The 20,525-nt window shown below is 33.3% G+C and overlaps 1 protein-coding gene across 7 annotated transcripts in view; it reads left to right on the forward strand.

Moving 5' to 3' along the window:
• PACS2 (phosphofurin acidic cluster sorting protein 2) overlaps positions 1-20,525 on the forward strand; it is a 424,977-nt gene that overhangs the window by 209,284 nt on the left and 195,168 nt on the right. For all 7 annotated transcript variants that reach the window (XM_051977991.1, XM_051977987.1, XM_051977988.1 and 4 more), the window contains exon 5: positions 2,484-2,646. In XM_051977991.1, the coding sequence (XP_051833951.1) occupies positions 2,484-2,646 (163 nt within the window). The remainder of the gene's footprint in view (positions 1-2,483; positions 2,647-20,525) is intronic.

Below are 20,525 nucleotides of genomic sequence, written 5' to 3' on the forward strand. Positions count from 1 at the left end.
TTGGTGGAATTGTGAACACATCCAGCCATTCTGGAGAGCAATTTGGAACTATGCTCAAAAAGTTATCAAACTGTGCATATCCTTTGATCCAGCAGTGTTTCTACTGGGCTTATACCCCAGAGATACTAAAGAAGGGAAAGGAACCTGTATGTGCCAAAATGTTTGTGGCAGCTCTGTTTGTAGTGGCTTGAAGCTGGAAAATGAATGGATGCCCATCAATTGGAGAATGGTTGAGTAAATTGTGGTTTTTGAACGTTATGGAATATTATTATTCTGTAAGAAATGACCAGTAGGATGAATACAGAGAGAACTGGCAAGACTTACATGAACTGATGCTAAGTGAAATGAGCAGAACCAGGAGATTATTATATACCTCAATAACGATACTGTTTTAGGATGTATTCTGATGGAAGCGGATCTCTTCGATAAAGAGAGCTAATTCAGTTTTAATTGATCAAGGATGGACAGAAGCAGCTACACCTAAAGAAAGAACACTGGGAAATGAATATAAACTGCTTGCATTTTTGTTTTTCTTCCCAGGTTATTTATACCTTCTGAATCCAATTCTCCCTGTGCAACAAGAGAACTGTTCGGTTCTGCACACATATATTGTATCTAGGATATACTGTAACTTATTTAACATGTAAAGGACTGCTTGCCATCTGGGGGAGGGGGTGGAGGAAGGAAGGGGAAAAATCGGAACAGAAGTGAGTGCAAGGGATAATGCTGTAAAAAATTACCCTGGCATGGGTTCTGTCAATAAAAAGTTATATAAAATAAAAAATAAAAAAGAAAGAAATGCATCTGCTACAGACATGAAATCTAGCCAAACAGTTTCATCATTCTGAAACAGTTTAATCATAGCAAGATGTTCTCAATTACACCAGTACTAAAGTGATTCTATGAACATAATTGATATGAGTTTTCCCTTCAGTTTTGTAGAGCTCAATTCATTCCTGCCTCCCATAAATTCATCATGGGTTTTCCTCATTTTCTTTTTTCTTTTTTTTCTCATTTTCTTGGAGTAAAACCATCTCAATGGCCACCACTAACTACTTACCTTCCTCCAGTATGTGCAACAACCTCTACTGTTTCCTTAGCAATTTGAGAAGTTGAAGACCTGAAAAAGAAAACTGTTAGCACAAATCTCCTTGATATCATCAAATGGTTAAACATCAGAAACAGATATGATTTTATCAGTGTAAATGAAATTTTAAAAGATGCATTATAATCTCTTTCTTTTAGCATTGTATCTCTTAAGAAACAATATACCTTTCTATCTGACTATGCTGATATGGATGTACTACTTAAGAACAAAAACTATCTCACCTCTTCTTTTTGCATGTCCTAGCTTATATCACATTGCTTTATTTGTATATAGTAAACATTTAATGAATGCTTTTTCATTAATTCATTTATAAACTATAAGTCTTAATACCTAGCAGAGTTCCTGGAATGTTATACATTTCTTTTCTGAGATTCTTTAAATCAGTGAATCTAATTTTAGTGAATAGTGAATCTAAACAAATTTTATAGAACACCAAAAAGATGAAGGCAACTCAGAAAGTCAGCAGAAAAGGTCTGTGACATCAGTCTCAATGCAAGCTATACCAGCACAGCTCTAGCCCTGGCCCCAATGTCAGTGAAGCAGGACCTCTGAATCAGCAGCAATACTAGAGGCTTCTGGACCTCTTGGCCTAGGGACATCAGGGAGTACTGATTTAATTTAATACTTTTAAGTACTGCAGCCTGCTTGTGCCCACCCCATGTATCAGCCATATAATATCACTAGAAAAATATTAGTATCTCTCCTCCCCCCCCCCAAAAAAAAATGTTTTTCCAAGGAGAAGCTTGGACTCACTTTACAGTTTTCCCTGGGCAATCCAGTCTTCTTTCCTCTCTTAATTTTGACTCTGAGTTATATTTCCTCTTTGGGAAGTTCTATAGATTATCTAATTGTATATCATAGTTTGGAGAATTTTTATTCTTTCTTTATTCTTTCTTCAGTTAAAACTATGTGGATACTTAGGCCAAAATTCTCTTGAGAAATAATGGTTATTTGAAATATTCCAAGGCTTGATAACTTTGATACGATGTCATCTGCAAACAGGAACATGTGAAGGGTTTCATCTTTCTATTCTTCACTTTCTCTTGGATCTCCTTTTTCAACTTGCACTATCTTGGATTTCCTTTATAACTGAAGTGAAATTGTTTGGCAACTATATATCCTCTCATTTAAATCTTCAAATGATAATTATGCTCAGAGAGAATGCTTTTCTATCTCTCAACATCAGAATTCCTTCTACACTGCAGTTTGGGCATTGACTGGATATCCTTTGACCTGACTAAGAAGGAAAAAACAAGTAAGTCATATACTGAAATACTTGAAAGATGTAGTGAATATAATCAGATGTCTTTAAAAACATTTTGACTTTTTATATTTAAATATACTTCAATTAACCATCTGAATTACCCAAACACAGGTGATGCAGCACCCAACTGAAGGAGGCCAGGTTCTGAACCTTTGTAGCAATATCAAGGAAGTCACTGCTAAAGTAGCTGAAATATGGATCTTCTCTTTGTCTAGTCAACCAATAGACCATGATGACAGCACTATTCATTCTAGCCAGAAAATCAAATCCACAGGTGAGTTTTTTTTACCACTTTTTTTCCTGACTCAGCTAATAAGTAATGGGTTACTTAACCACTCTCTTTCATCATATTTCAAATCATGAATATGTAAGCATGAGGTATCTACTTCTAAGACAAAGGAAAAAACCCCAAGCTAAAACATAAACTGGCCATAATAGAACCCTGCTAATGTATGATTATTGTATTATAATAAGAATAAATAAAAGAAATGACCCATCTGAGTCTGATGTTTAAATGACATTTGATCAGGAGGGCAAAATGTGTATGACACTTAAAAATATCATGGAGAAAAAAATAAGATTTGACTCACTGACTATAAAACCCTATATATATAGAGGGAAAGTTCGAATACAGCTCTACATATAAAACAAGTGTATTCATAGATATTAACCTGGAGCTATTTAAGCTCAAAGTATTATTTAGATAAACCTGATTTTCCAAAGGAAAATTCCAAGTTGATTCATCCTGTTTTCAGCTAGTTTCAATTTAACCTGTTGTTTATATTCTCCCATTGATGTCAGAATCTTCTATCAATGTTCCTTCCACAAAGAAGCTATTCAAACTATTAAAGGCTTCCCCTAGATATTTTTGTAGCTCTTAGGTTATTCCCCATTCATGCTAAATAATTAGCCCGCTTCCTTTTTCAGTCATATATTTCAATAGGGATTTCCCTTATTCTACAAGCACATATATTTTTGGAAATATATTATCACCTACTTTTTCTAGTACATGCAAAATATATTTGTGATGCTTTAAGATTCAAAACAATATGGCACCATAGCAATAAATCATTTAATCAATCAGAAAGTATTAAAATTACTATGCTAGGGGCAGGTAGGTAGTGCAGTGGATAGAGCACCAGCCCTGAAATCAGGAGGACCTGAGTTCAAATCTAGTCTCAGACACTTAACACTTCCTAGCTATATGATCCTGGGCAAGTCACTTAACCCCAATTGCCTCAGCAAAAAGAAAAAAAAAAAAAAAACTATTAAGGCAAAAAAAACCAAAATAACTTTAACTCAAGTAATTTCCATCTCTCAAGGGAAATGACATGTATATATGGAATGGACTTAGGGACTGAACTTGTATTTTCATCTTTATAAAGAATTCCTCCTGAGTGAAGAAATTCCTTCCATCAATAGTGGTTGGAAAGTTCTCTGCACCTGATTGTCTTACAAAATTCCATAAACCACTGAGAGGTTAAGTAATTTAACCAGAGTCATATAATGTATGTAATTAGAGTACATAAAGAGTAGCTCTCTGCTTACAGTATCATGCTGCCTCTTACAAATTTACAGAATAACTATATGCACAATAAGAATGAATTAAATTCAACATAGCAAAGGAGGGCAATGCATTTTAGTGAAAATAGGTATCATGTAAAAAGCAGTACATCAGCTATTGCCTGAAATAAATTATGGATTTAGTGACAGAGAGCTGAGTTTGGACTGCTTCCAGGATTTAGATAATGCCCTAAACAAAGGCACATATAAGGTAATGAGAAAGACAGCATGACCTTCTGAAAAAAAGAGCTGGTCTTAGGAATCAGACCAGGGCATAAGTTCTGCTTTTGATTCATCTTAGAAGAGTTATCTAGAGATAACCTTTTTCTAGAGTGCAACTTTATGCATTTATAAAGCAGTTACTGATTGGCATAGATGGAACAATTTCTTTCCAGGATATTTGTGGAACCAATGAAATTACAGTGCTAGACAAAGAAATAATAGTAATAAGGTAATCACTGAAAAGAGTGATTATATTCTACTTTTTCTTCTACTCCATGAATAGAGTAAATGAAAAGCTCTGTACTCTGCAATTTTTATCCAGTATTTGTTGGAGATGTATTTATTAATATAAGAACATTCTTGAGAAAGAACCAAACTGGCAAAGTTTCCTGTGCTGTTTGGAATTTGTCATTACACAAGAATTATCCATCATAGTAATTATTATTGTAATAATAAAACAGAAGATAAGACATCATAGCAAGATGCCAATGGTACAAAGTTCAAGTTGTTAGTTATTGGATTTATTTGAACTGAGCAATAATAATGTTGGTATCACTTGACCTTTGGAGAAATGTCCTTTAATCATTCAATCTAATCATGAGATCTTGTTTTTAATTAGATTTAACCAAAAACATTCGTACTTTTAGTATGATTACACCACTCTGATTTTAATTTCATGAAACTTGGGTTCTTACATGAAATGAGTCATCAGTTCTCCCCCCCCCAAAAAAAAAACCAAAAAACTGATTAGTTCTGTGATAAAAATGAAATCAAAGGCTTCATGATAGGACTTTGCCTCCTTGACATTGATAATAGTTTTTCCACTTAAACAGGAACAAAAGTTTCAGAAAAAGCTGTTTGTTATAACATTATTTTTCAATTTTCAAAAGAAGGAAAAAAAGCTTTTCTATAAGGGATCTTAACTTTTTATGTTGTGGACACCTTTGGTATTTGTATAAAGCCTATGAATCTTTTCTCAGGATAATGTTTGTTGCCTACATTCATAGTTGAAGGAAGTACTAAATTTCAATTAGATGTAAGTGAAAATATAAATGTAATTTTATCCCAGTAGTATTAACACACTTCCTGAAATTTATTCATGTACATTCCTTAGGGGTCCATGGATCCCTGGTTAAAAACCCCCACCTTAGCATATATGTTTTCACAGTTCAACAGGAAATGTTATATGATAAGTTGTTGGAAGAGAAACTCAAAGGCTGCATTTTTATATGCACCCCCCAAAAAACAATCACTGAATGCACGCCAGAATTTTTTGCAATTTTATTCAGTTTTGTAACTGTTAAAAAAAAAATCTGCTGTATGAAATTGTCTTTGAAAGCTTGATTTCCCATCTTTATATCCCCAGTATTTGACTCAGAGGAGCTACTTAATGAATTCTTGCTTGCCTACTTAATTGATTCTTATATTTTTTTAAGTACATTTATTACACATTTATTTATTTATAAGTAATTAAAATAATTCCAAATTCTATCCTACCTTCCCCCATCCATTGAAAAGACAAGAAACATGATATCAGTTAAGCATGTAAAACCACGCAAAACAGATTTCCATGTTAACCATGTTACCAAAAATAAAAAAAGACAAGAACATGAAAAAAATTATGTTTCAATTTTTATTCAGACTCCATCAGTTCACTCTGGAGCAGTACTATTCTTCATAACTCCTTTGGAATTATCTTGGATCATTGTCTTGATTGGAATAACTAAGTTATTCAAGGTTAATAATTGTACAGTATTGTTATTCCTATGTATAATGTTCTCTTAGTTCTACCTAATCTCTCTTTGCATCATTTCTCTCCAGGTTTTTTGGAAATTATCCCACTTATTTCTTATAGCATGGTAGTATTCCATCACAATCATATACTGTTTGCAACTATTCCCCAATTCATAAACATCCCTCATTGGAACCTTAAAATTATTTTAATTTGCATTTCTGTAATCAGTAATGATCTAGAGCTCATGTAACTATAAATAACTTTTAATTTCTTCATTTGAAAATTGTCAGTTTGACCGCTTATCAGTTGAGGACTGATTTGCATTCTTATAAACTTGATTCAGTTTTCTCTATATTTCTCTATATTTGAGAGATGAAGTTTTTTCAGAGATACTTGCTATAACTTTTTTTCCCTACCTGCTTCTAATCTTGGTTGCACAAAAATATTTTTAATTTAACTTAGTCAAAATTATCCATTTTATACTTCCTATTGTTCTCTATCTCTTTCCTCATCCTTTTCTAAATTCTTTCCTCATCTATAGATCTGACAGGTAAATTATTCCCACTCTTCTAATTTGCTTATAGTATTGCTCTTCATATCTAAATTATGTATTGTTTTTACCTTTTTGGGGGGGGGTATATGGTTTAAAATATTGGTTTCTGCCATGCTGTTTTCCAGTTTTCTCTGCAATTTTGTCAAATGGTTAGTTCTTTTCTCAAAAGTTTGGAATTTGGAGTTTTACTAAATATTAAATTACTATAGTCATTTATTATTGTATATTATGTAGTTAATCTATTCCACTGAGCCAACACTTTATTTTTAGCAAGTATCAGTTTAATGATTATTGCTTTGTAATATAGTGTGAAGCATGATACTGCTAAGCCATTTTTCCTTCACATATTTTTTCATTCATTCCCTTAATGTTCTTGATCTTTTGTTTTTTCAAATGAATTTTGTTATTATTTTTTCTAACTACAAGAGATCATTTTTGGTAGCTTGATTGGTGTAGCATTGGATAAGTAAATTAACTTAGGTAAATTATATGTCGCTCCATGAGTAATTAATATTTTTCTAGTTTAAGTTTGATTTTATTTGTGTGAAAGGTATTTTGTAATTGTGTTCCTATAGATCCTGTGTTTGTTTCGCCAGGTAGACTTCCAAATATTTTATATTGAATATATTTAAATGGACTTTATCTTTCTTTGACTACTGAACTTTATTGGTAATATATAAAAATGCTAATGATTTATGTGGGCTTATTATTTTATATCAGGCAACATGAATAAAATTGTTAATTGTTTCAAATAGTGTTTTGGTTGATACTTTAAGCATGCCATCATATTATCTGCAAAGAGAGATAGTTTTGTTTCCTCATTGCCTGTACTCTAATTGTTATAATTAATATTTCTAGTACAGTAATGAATAATAGTGGTGATAGTGAGCATCCTTGCTTCATCCCTGATTTTACTGAAAAGATTTGTGGCTTGTTACTTTTAGAAGTAATGCTTGCTAATAGTTTTAGAGAAATACTACTTATCATTTTAACGAAATTGTCATTTATTACTATGCTTTGTATTATCAATAGGAATGATTATTGTATTTTGTCAGAAACATTTTTCTGTATCTGTTGAGATAATCCTGTGGGTTTTGTTGGTTTTGTTATTGATTTATTATATTAAAAATTTTTTGAATTGAATTAGCCCTGTAGCCTGATATAAATCCTACCTGGTCATAGTATATGATATATTGCGGTAATCTCCTAGCTAGTATTTTGTTTAAAATTTTTGCATCGATATTCATAAAGGAAATGTATCTATAATTTTCTTTCTCTATTTTTGCTCTTCCTGGTTGAATTATTAGTATTATATTTGTGTCATGAAAAGAATTTGCTAATATTCTTTTCTTATTATTCCAAAGAGTTTATGTTGTATTGGAATTAAATTGTTCTTTACATGTTTGGTAGAATTCACTTGTGAATCCCATTTGGTCCTAGAAATTTTTTCTTGGAGAACTCATTGATGACTTTTTCAATTTCTTTTTTTCTAAAATGAAATTATTTATTCTATTTCTTCTTCTGTTAATTTGGGCAATTAAAATGTTTGGTAAATATTGATCTACTTGGATTGTCACATATATTTGAAAATAAGTTAGCATTATAGCTTCTAATTGCTTTAATTTCATCTTCATTGGAGGTATACTTTAACCTTTTCATTTTTAATACTGCTAATTTTTTTAATCATATAAGTGGTTTATCTATTTTATTGTTTTTCTTTTTCACAAAACCAGCTCCAAGTTCTATTTATTAGTCCAGTGGTGGTTTTTTGTTTTTAACTTTCATTTCTATGCATTTTGCCTTTGATTTTCAGAAATGGAAGTGGAAAATTGAAATGTTTTAGTGTTTAATTGGAAAGTTTCTTATTCTTTTTCTGGTTTATTTAATTACATGTCCAGTTTATGGCATTGCTTTATTTTTTTATCTAAATGTTTAGAGCTATAAAATTCTCCTTAAGTACTGATTTGGCTGCATCCCATAAAGTTTTGCATGTTATCACATTCTCCTCAATAAAATAATTGTTTCTTTCTATGATTCATTATTTGAGCCACTTGTTTTTAATAATTAGATTATTTAGTTTCCAGTTTATTTTTAATTTATCTTTTCATGATCCTTTATTGAATGTAATTTTTATTGCATTGTCTAAAAAAGATATACTTAATTTTTCTACCCTAATACATGATCAGTTTTTATGAAAGTTCCATTTACAACTGAGAATGAAATATCCTTTCTATTTTCATTTAGTTTTCTTCAGATATCTTGTCATATCTAACTTTCCTCATTCTATGTATCTTAATATCTTTCTTACTTATTTTATGATTAAAATTATCTAGTTCTAAGGAAAGTTGAGGTCCCCCACTAGTATCGTTTTACTGTTTGTTTCCTCCTTTTCCTTTAAGAATTTGTATGTTATGCCATTTCATGCATATGTGTTTTGTATTGATGTTGCTTCATTGACCTTGGTACTTTTAAATAAAATGTAGTTTCCTTGCTCATCACCTTTAAATCCATTTTTGTTGTCATCATTGTTTTTTGTGAGATCATGATTGCTACTCCTATATTTTTTACCTCAGCTTAAGCATGATAGATTCGGCCCCAATCCCTTATTTTTGTTCTGGATGACATTCTATTTCAGGTATCTTTCTTGTAAACAACATATTGTTTGATTCTTGTTTCTCATTGATTTTATTTCCTCTTCTGTTTTATGGGTAAGGTCATTCTATTCACATTCACAGTTAAAATTACCATATATTTTCTTCTCCATCTTATTTTTTATCTTGTTTCTTCTTCTCTCTCTTTTTACCCTCTTTCCTCAAAAGTTTATTTTGCTTCTAACCACTGCTTCCCTCAATCTTTCCTTCTGTTAGCCCCAACCCTCTATGCTCTTTTCCTCCTGCTTCCCTAGATTTCTATATCCAACTGAGTGTGCATGTTATTCATTCTCTGAAACAATTCTAATGAGATCAAGAATCAAGATTTGTCCAACATGTCACCTCTCTTATTTTCCCCTCAACTATAAAAGCTCTTTTTTGTGCACCTCTTTTATAAGAAATATTTTTTATTGTTGCTGCTGTTATTCAGTCATTTTCAATTACAGCTAATTCTTTGTGAGCCTATTTGAGATTTTCATGGCATAGATAATGAAATGATTAACCATTTCCTTTTCTAGCTCATTTTACAGATGAGGAACTGAGGTATACACACTTAAATGACTTGCCCAGGATCATACAGCTCTTTAAGTGTCTAAGGCCAGATTTTGAACTCAGGAAGATGAATCTTCCTAAATCTAGGCCCTTGTACTCTATTCATGTGCTTTCTACCTCTGCCCTAAGATGATTTTACCCATTCTTCTCTCTTCTCCCTTTCCCCTTCTTCCAGTACATCTAACTTGCCTTCCTCCCTTTTTCTCGGTCATCATTTCATCATATTCAATTCACACTCATCCTTCTAACTGTCCTGAAACTGATAGAATTGTTAGGAGTTGCAAGTGTCATCTTCCAATAATGGAATATAAGCAGTTTAATCATATTAATTCCATTATGATTTCTTTTTCATGTTTATTTCTTTATATTTATTAATTTATTTTTTGTTTTTTATTTATTTATTTTTTGTTTTTATTGTTTATTTATTTATTTTATATTTATATTTATTTCTTGAGTCTTCTGTTTGAATGTTGTTTTTTCTATTTGGTTCTGTTTGGTTTTTTTTGTTTTTTTCCCATCAGTAATGCTTGAAAGTCTTCTATGTCATTGAATGTTTTTTTTTTTTTCCTATGAACACTAAGTAGGTTATTCTTTGTTGTAATTCTTGGCCTTTTCCTTCCAGAATTTCATATTCCAAGCTTTTCATTTCTTTTAATGTAGAAAATGCTAAATGTAGTATGTTCTTGATTATGGCTTCATGATATTTGATTTGTTTGTTTCTGTCTTTCCAATATTTTCTCCTTGACCTGGAAGCTGGCTATAATATTCCTGGAAGTTTTCATTTTGGGATCTCTTTTAGGAATTTATTGTTTTTTTTCTTTTGCTTTCTATTTTTTTCCTAGGGTTGTTGCCATCAGGGCAATTTCTCCTCATAATTTCTTGAAATATGTCTGTTCTATCTTTTTTAGCATGGCTTTCAGGTAGTCCAATAATTATTTTTTGGTCCAAATATTCTTAAATAAACTCTCCTTTATCTTTCCAGGTCACTTGTTTTTCCAATTAGATATTTCACCTTTTCTCCTCTTTTTGTTCTTTTGGCTTTGTTTTATTGTTTCTTGATGTTTTGTGGAGTTATTAAACCTTCTATCTTTATCTCTTTTTTCCTATTTGGATTTTTTAAGGATTTTTTTTTCCCTTGGTGAATTTTTGTACCTCTTTTTCCATGTACAAGAATAGGGATATACTTCCTTCATAAAGCAGTCCAGTCTATCTCCCTTTCATTTATGTGCCTTTATGGTAAGAATAAATATAGGCAAAATTAAAAGCAGATAATACATGGATAGTAAGCAAGATGTAGAGATTAGTATTTCAGATGTGGCTTGAAGGAATTAGAGATTCAGTTAGAGGAGATTGAACAGGAACTCATTTTCCTAACTCCATTTTCCACTGTGAGTCTCACCTTTCTCCTAACTCAACTTGTTTGTCTTCACTCTCTTATTCCTTTCTGCCATCATTCTTCCCACCATCTTTGCTGAGAGTTGTTTAGTAGAACTACATCCACTTGGGTCTGATAGACTTTTAAGTTGACCACTTTCCCCACTGGCTGCCTCTGAATCCTTCCCTCTCAGTAATTTTTGGACATTATCCAGTGCAAATGCACCTTGAAACATAATTTTTTGTCTCTGTACTGTCTTTTCCTTCACCTCTTCTCGAGGATTGTCTGGTAGTACAGGCATAGTCCTTTCTATTAAGCCTTTTGATGTCTCTCTCATGCAGGTTAAGGTTCTTTTCTGTTTCTTGCTCATTGTCTTGCTTTCTCTTTTTATATTACTTCTTTTGTGCCTTCTATGATTAAGTTCTGCTCTAGGGGTAAAGGGGTCCCTGAACCAAGTTTCCTTGTGCATCTCTGAGTCTTTGATTACAGGGGCTCCTTGTATTTGCAGGGGGTATCTTTGTCTGCTCTTTCCAGGAAACAACCTGGTTCCCCAGAATTTGCCGTCTTACCTGGGACTCGAGGCTGCCCTACTGATCTGTTCAGCCACTGAGTCAGGACTAAATGTCTCAGTTGCTGATCTGCTGTGATTAAGACTATCACTGATTTTCCTAAACTCTGTCTGAACTGGGCTGAACAATTCTTTTCACCCCAGTGAGACTGGCCTTTTTTGAAGCTTTTCCAGTCTATTTTGATCTGCATCCTGGTTTCATTCCATCAGATTGTGTTCAGAGATTTGGTTTCATGTGGTTTTTGAGGGAAAGTGGGAGAGCTGGAGCAGCTTTCTGGCTTCACTTCACCATCTTGGCTTCACCCTCCAGAAGTTCTCTTGGCTTCCTATTTGCTTTCCTTCTGACACTTTCTTCTTTGAGTGCTCTCAGTATGAAGCAACTTAGATTGATCTCATGTCAAATTTTCTTCACATTTTTCACTTCCACTTCCTTGCTCTAATTTCTTTTTTAAAAGAATTTCTTTTTGAGTGAAGTATTTGGAGCTATAAAATTTTCCCTAAGAACTGTTTTATAGAAAAAAAAATTTTGAAATGTTATCTCATTGTTTTTATTATCTTTATAAAAACCATCTCTGATTTTACTTTTTTGCTTCAGATTCAGTTTTGTATCTACTCTGCCCACTTAGCTTCCTTATTTTTCCTTTTCTCCCCTTTTAAAAATTTGTTATCAGATTTCTGAGAAAAGGGATATAATGGGAAATGTTAAGTGATAGATAAACTAAAGATAGCAGTACAAAATTATTAACAATGATGATGAGGTTATTGTAGTAGTCTAAGCAGGAATTGGTAAGGACATAAATAGGGATGGTGGCCATGTATTTTAGGAAGAAATAAATACTAGCAATTAGAAATAATAAGTTCAGATTTATAGGAATACAAGTCATTTCCCACTACTGATTAGAGAAATGCAAATTAAAGCAACATTGAGGTATCATATTGCACCTGTCAAATTGGCTAATATGACAGAAAAGGTTAATGACAAATGTTGGAGAGGATGTGGGAAAATTGAAATACTAAGGAAAGTGAAACACTGGATCTGATCATTCTGGAGAGTAATTTGGAACTATGCCCAAAGGGCTGTAAAACTGTGCATATCCTATTGATCTAGCAATACCACTACCAGGTCTATATCAAAAAGAGATCATATAAAGAACCCCACATGTAAAAAATGTTCATAGTAACTCTTTGTGATGGCAAAGAATTGGAAATCATGGGGATGCCCATCAATTGGAGAATGGCTGAAATAATTGTGGTATGTGAATGTGGTAGAACACTACTGTTCTATAAGAAATGATAAGTGGGCAGATTTCAGAAAAATCTGGATTTACACAAACTAATGCTGAATTAAGTGAGCAGAGAGCTGAACTGGGAGAACAGTATACACAGTAATAGCAATATTGTGTGATCAACTTTGAGAGACCTTACTCTTCTCAGCAGTATAATTTTCTAAGACAGTTCCAAGGGACTCATAATGAAAAATGCTATCCATATCTAGGGAACTATGGAGTCTGAATGCAGATCAAAGCATACTATTTTCACTTTTTTGTTTGTTTGTTTTTTCTATTAAATAGTTTTTTCCTTTTGTGTTCTGGTTCTTTCACAACAATTAAGTAGAGATATGCTTAATGTGATTATATATATATAACATAAATCAGATTATTTACCATCTTGGGAGGGAAAAGAGAAGGGAAGGAAGGAGGGGAAAAATGGAAATCAAAATCTTATAAAAGTAAATATAGAAAACTATCTTTACATGTAATTTGAAAAAATAAAATAATATTAAATAGGGATAAAAAGAAATAACTCAGTTCAGAAGAAGAATAAGTTATATTTCATATATGTTGAATTTGAAAAGACTTCACAAACACCAAGTGGTAATGTTCATTCATTTGGTATATAGAGTTGGAACTCATCTACAAAATGATGGTGGTTGAAATCACCACAGCTGTTGAGATCATCAGGAGAAAATATAATGGCAAAGAAATGAGAGGAACAAGGATAATCTTTTGGGGAACAGAGGCACCCAGAAGACTGAGAAGAACAGTCTTGACAGGTGGGAGAGAGCAGTGTCATGAAAGCCAAGAAGGAGATAGTATCTAGAAGACATTCACAAGTATCAAAAACTGAAGAACCCTTGTGAAGGTGAGAGGCTGCAGAGTAGAGTCAGAAGATCTTTGGTTCTGGGATCAGAGTATTTGGGTTCAAATCCCATCTTGGATGTTGAATAGTTTTACTACTTTAAGCAAATCAGTTTCCTCTTTTAAATCCATTTTCTTCATCTTTCAAATAAGAAATTTGTACAAATTGGATTCTGAATTTTCTTTCAGCTCTAGATCAATGAAACTTTGATCTTATGAATAGGTTGAAACTGAGAGACATTCTCTTACTCTCACTTTACCCCTTGTTCCTGCCTAGGTTAGTGAATATGGTAATGTTATTGATATTTCCTAACATCCTTCCTACTACTATACCAGGACATCCCTATCTATAGTATTTTGAATCAAATCAGGGCTTCCAATTTGTGGAATGAGCTTCTGCTTGATCCCAAAGAAATATATGGGTAAAGGGGAGCCCATGTTGAGAGTACTGTGTGTGAGGATCAATAAGTAGGCCAATTTGGCTTGACCTTATAGTATCTGGAGAGGAACAATGTGTAAGAAAATAGTAAAGCTAAAAAGGGGCCAGGTTATAAGGTTATTCAGATGTCAAAACAGATGATTTTAAAGTAGTAAGTCATGGAGTTTATTGCCTGGACTGATGTATCATGATTAGACCTGTGCTTTAAGGAAATCACTACCAACTATGTGGGAGATAGATTAGAGTAGGGAAAGACTTGAGGCAGAGAAACCAATTAGAAGTGTTAGCAGGAATCTGTATTAGAGTTAATTAGTACTAATATATAAATAATAGTAGTACTATTAGTATTAATGTTTTAATACTAATATTAATAGTACTATTAGTGTGTACTATGTGCCATGCACAATGATGTGTGCTTTATTATTAGATCCTTAAAACAACCCTGAGAGGTAGGTGCTGATGATTATTATCCTTATTTTATAGATGAGGAAAATGAGGAAAACAAAAATCAAGCAACTTGCTCAGCTAGTAAGTGCCTAAGGTTTCAAATTTTAACTCATCTTTTTATCATGAGGCCAGCATTCTTTCCACTGCCACCAACTGTCCCTGAAATGGGGGGACTGTTGGCTGTGTCATTGAATATAAGAGACAATACATGAGTAATATTAAGAAGGGGGAACAAAAAGATTGGGCAATTGGTTGGTTACATGGAATAAGTGAACCATTGTGTCAGCAGTGACACTGAAAAGGAGAATCTAAGTCACTATAATGTGGCTATGCCCATGATAGTAATGGAGAAGTTTAAAAGAGGAGTGGTTTTGGAAAATAGAGTTCTGTTTTGGATATATTTTGTTTGTGGTGCCTTTGGGATGCCCGTTTTGAGTTGTCGAGGAGCTGATTGGTGACATAGAGACTGGAGTTCATCAGATACCTATACACAGATGAGTGAATTGAAACCATGGGAGCTGATAAAGTTACCAAGTTAGAGCATGTATACATAAATGAGAATTCTGGAGAATAAAAAGGCCAAAGGTTGTACAATTGTTCATAGCCTTTGATACAGCAATACCACTACTAGTTCTTTACTCCCAAAGAAATCAAAGGAAAATGACATAAAATATTTATAATAGCTCTTTTTGTGCTAGCAAAGAACTTGAAATTGATGTGATGCTCATCACTTGGGGAATGACTGAACAAATTGTGGCATATTGAGTGTGATGGAATACTGTTGAACTGTAAGAAATAACAGGAGAGATGGTTTCAGAGGAAAATGGCAAGATCTCCATGAACTGAGGCAAAGTGAAGAACCAAAAGATGATTGCCCACAGTGACAGCAATAGTGTAGTGATGATCACCTGTGAAAGACTTGTCTATTCTGATCAATACAGTGATCCAAGACCATTCCAAGGGAATCTATGATGAAAAACTGCATCTACCTGTAGAGAGAGAATTATACTTCATGCAAGTTGAAGTATAATTTTCTCACTTTATTTTCTTCTCTTCCTTTTTTGATGATGTGTGGTTATTAAAGAAATATTGATATGTTGTTTGCCTTCTCAGTGGATAGGAGGGAGAGAACAATATATGGACACAAATTTTAAAAATAAGAATGTTATAAATAAATAAAAAATATGGGGGAAATAATTTTTACTGTAAGCTCCTTGAGGCAACTGTTGTTTTTGCCCTTTTTTGTATCCCCCACACTTAGTATAGAGTCTGGCACATAGAAAGCATTTAATAAATATTTGTTGATTGATTTTTAAAAGTAATATTCAACAACAGACTGCATTTTGCCATCTTAAAATTTGCTTAAAGGTATAGAATTTTAAAATGACATCTTTGAAAAATAATAATAAAATAAAGAAATGAAGACAAAACCTTGAGGAGCACCAACAGTTAGAGTGTATGACCAGGATGATGATCCGGCAAAATAGAGAACAATTAGAAAGAGAATCAAGTGGGATTAATATCATGAAAATAGAAAGGATTAGGATTGCTGACATTTCTAGTGGACCCAGTCAACATAGATGCAGCACTTCCTGATTCACTCAAGTTACACATGAGTAGGATTGAAGGAGGCACATGGTGAGCTGCTCAGAACTGGAGTTTGTCAAGATATCTGTGACAATAAGAAAAAGGATTAAAAGAGTAGAGAGGGATAGTAATGAGTTGATTCATAAAAGTATTAAGATTGAGAAGGGAAGATAATATAACCAAAACAGATTGAAAACTTGAGGAAGTACTGAAGATATAGAGCCTAGAGGTCGCTCTAAAGAGGTCAAGCAATAGGGAGAAGGAAGACATAGAGGAAGAGCTAGTTAACTTTTTTTGCCACAGATCCTTTTGAAAGCTTATAGATTCTTTATCATAATATTGTTTTAAAATATAATTATGTTGAAATGTGCTTAAAATGTCTAAGAAATACATTGAGATCCTCTGAAATTTATCCATAGCCTCACGTAGACTGCTACGATGTAGGGGAAAATGGAATAATGTAAGTGGTTGTGATCAAATCATGTGATTTCAGAGTTCTTAGTGATGAAAGTATAACACTTGTGGGTTCATTGTCATCAGTGTCAAGTGGAGGAGGAAGAAGAACTATTATTGCTTATGGGAATAAAGAACTCTTCCCCCTTATGCCCTTCATAACTGCCTTTAACCTGTCATTCTGGGCTCATTGAACATGACTTCTCCCATACAATGCCTATCTTTTAGTGTTTTTATCCACCCCAACTAGAGGACTTCTATATAAATGTTGATTTTAAATAGTCTAATCTACTAGTTACTAATCTGTTCAACTGTCATACCCTACATTTATAGTTGTCCTCAGTCCATGAAGAATGATTACACTTTTGATCTTGCTATCACCTCTAAATGATCAAATTCTGTGTTCAAGAATTCTGAAATTCCTTTATCTGATAATAACTTTTATTCATTCTATCTTTCCTTGTGCTTTAGGAACCTCTAATTCTCTTCTTTCTCTTCCAATCCTTCCATTCTTCAATACTTACCCAGGATTTCAGTTCTTGACTTACTGATGTATCAGATTAGCTATACAATATCTTCTGCTGCCTTTGATCCTATTGTCTTGCTGATCATATTTTCCCAAACACTAGTCTTCTGTAGGTCACAATATCTTCCTGTTTTGCTCCTACTCTTTTGCATGCTAAATGATTCTACTACAAATGTATTTTATCTAATTTTTAAAATATTTTTATTATAACTTTGTACTGACAGAACATATGCCTGGGTAATTTTTTACATTATCCCTTGCTATTTTATCTAATTTTAACTGGATCCTCACCACTACAAGGCAGATCTTTTATAACTTTCTTATGAATTCTCTATCTAACTCACATTCTGTCTTGTTTCTCATTATGTTTCTCTAAACGTTTGTACTTGGTATTTTTAGTGCCTCGAATACCCTTCCTTATATTTAAATGCAAATCTTTTGACTCTGAGTCCAGCTTTTTTTTTTTTTTTTTTAATAATGCTGACATAATCTGGTACCAGATTGAAGAAGAGTATTGTTTTTTTACTTTGGCAGAGAATTGGTTAGTAAGTAAATAGTTGTTTCCAAAATATATTGATCTGTCATGATTTTATTTGTATAGGAAATAATCCAAATGAGGAAATTCAGCCCATTAAAGTTAAGTCAACATTTTATAATAGAAAATTACATAGAACCCTGAGAGTTTATGACTAGCTTAGTACCAAGCAACCATTATATATTAAAAGTGGAACTTAAACCTGACTTCAAGGTCATAGCTCTATCCACTGTAGCAGAAGTTTAAAAAAAATTATCATCTTTGCCTCAAGGCCTTTATCTTTTCCATTTTATCTTGTAATCCTTTCTTCCATTCTTTTAGCTTTTTGTATTTCTTTTTTCACTTCTCTCAGTTTTTTCCCTTTATTTTTCCTCTATCTCTTTTGATTTTCAAAGTCCCTTTTGAAAGTCCCAGGTCTTCCATGGCCTGAGCCCAATTCATATTTTTCTTGGAGGTTTTGGATGAAGAAGCTTTGACCTTGCCATCATCTTTGGAGTGTGTGTTTTGATCCTCCTTGTCACCATAATAACTTTTATTGGTCAGAAACTTTTTTTTTCTTTTCTGCTCATTTTCCTAGCCTATTACTTGGCTTTTAACTCTTTGTTAAAATTAAATTTTTTGTTAACTCTTTGTTTGCAGGGTAGAGGGTGCACTGTCCCAAGCTTCAGGGATTTTGTGCAGCTGTTTTTAAAAATCCTTCTAAAAATTTAACTACAAGCACTCTCTTCTTCCCTGGAGCTGTTAGGTATTTCCCTGCTCCATTGGCAAGATCTAATGTACAGACCAGGACTGGGGCTCTGCTGATTGGAACTCTGCTAGGACTGCACACCAGACTCCCATCCTGTTGCCAAAGACCCTCTCCACTGACCTGAGTCCTCCTAGTGTCCCCAGGCTGAGAAGTCCAGAAACCTCCAGCACTGCTGCTGATTCTGTGGTCCAGGCTAGAGCTGGTGCTGGGGTCAGGGCTGGGCCCTTGCTAGAATTGCATGCTGGTTTCCCACTCTGGTTCCACAGACCTTTTCTTCTGACTTTCCAGCTCCTATTTGGTGTCTCTGGGCTAAGAGGTCTGGAAGCCACCAGTACTGTTGCTGATTGAGAGGCCAGGCCTGGGCCAGGACTGCACATTAGATTCCCATCCTGGTATCACAGACTTTTCTGCTGAGCTTCTAAGTTGCCTTTGGCTAGAAAATGTTCTGTTCCTTTTTTTTTTTTTTTTTTTTTTTTTTTTTGAGTGTTCTGATACTATAAACTTTGTTTGGAGTTATTAATTTTTAATATTATTTTTTTATTTTAAATATATTTCAATTATTGGTACAATTTGTTTCATTTACAATGCTATGCATTTTTTCAGATTTTTTAAAAATTATATTATAGCTTTTTATTTACAAGATATATGCATGGGTATTTTTTCAGCATTGACAATTAACCTTTTGTTCCAACATTTTCCCTTCTCCCTACCCTTTCCCCCAGATGGCAGATTGACCAATACATGTTAAATATGTTGAAGTATAAGTTAAATACAATATATGTATACATGTCCAAACAGTTATTTTGCTGTACACAAAGAATTGAACTTTGAAATAGTGTACAATTAACTTGTGAAGGAAATCAAAAATGCAGGTGGACAAAAATAGAGGGATTGGGAATGCTATGTAGTGGTTCATAGTCATCTCCCAGAGTTCTTTCACTGGGTGTAGCTGGTTCAATTCATTACTGCTCTATTGAAACTGATTTGGTTCATCTCATTGTTGAAGAAGGCCATATCCATCAGAATTGATCATCATATAATATTATTGTTGAAGTATATAATGATCTCCTAGTCCTGATCATTTCACTCAGCATCAGTTCATGTAAGTCTCTTCAGGCCTTTGTGAAATCATCCTGCTGGTCATTTCTTACAGAATAATAATATTCCATAATATTCATATACCACAATTTATTCAACCATTCTCCAATTGATAGGCATTCACTCAGTTTCCAGTTTCTGACCACTACAAAGAGGGCTGCCATAGAATTATTATTTAAAGAAATTTGGAGCAGTTTGGGGGAGAATTTGGGCAAATTCCTGCCTTTACTCTACCATCTTGGCTCCACCTCCTCTTCCATTCTTTTAAAGGACACTTCAGTCTCTTAAAATCAAAAGCAAAAATGTATTATTTCATTATGGAAATATGTTTTAAATGATTGTACATGTATCAGATTGCTTCCTGTTTTGGGGAAGAGGAAGGTTAGGGACAGAGGGAGGGAAAAAAAAAATTGGAACTCAAATTTTTACCAAAAATTGAATGTTTAAAATTATCTTCACATGTAATTGGAAAAAATAAATATAATATAACAAAATATAATGGGGGGGGGATGTATTATTCTAGCCTTATCTCTTTCATCCTCTAGTATATTTACACATTGTACATATGTGGATGTTTCATGGTATGACTGAAACACAAACATAACCATTCATATTCTTTTTAAGTCAAAGAAAAATTATCTTTGTCCTCATTCTATATTTGCTTAAAGCAAATTCCATAGTTCTTTGGCCCTTCTAGGCACTTTGGGGGCTTTCTGTTTGTAAGACGCAAATGTAATCAATTTTGCCACTACCCTTCAAATCTTTTATCTCTCTCTATGACAGTTTTTCTGTCCCTTCTTACATAGTAAGGTATAATTTGTTTAGCAGACAAGGACATGAGATAAAAGGCTGTTATTTAATGATGTCAACTCTTACTACTGTCCTCTGTAACCTTCTCTCTTTTCCTGAATGCAGAGTTCTCTTATACCTCTTGTCGGGTAAGGCTTAATTTTAGCTAGAGAC

The sequence above is a fragment of the Antechinus flavipes genome, chromosome 2, assembly GCF_016432865.1.
Source record: "Antechinus flavipes isolate AdamAnt ecotype Samford, QLD, Australia chromosome 2, AdamAnt_v2, whole genome shotgun sequence".
Classification (NCBI taxonomy): Eukaryota; Metazoa; Chordata; class Mammalia; order Dasyuromorphia; family Dasyuridae; genus Antechinus; species Antechinus flavipes.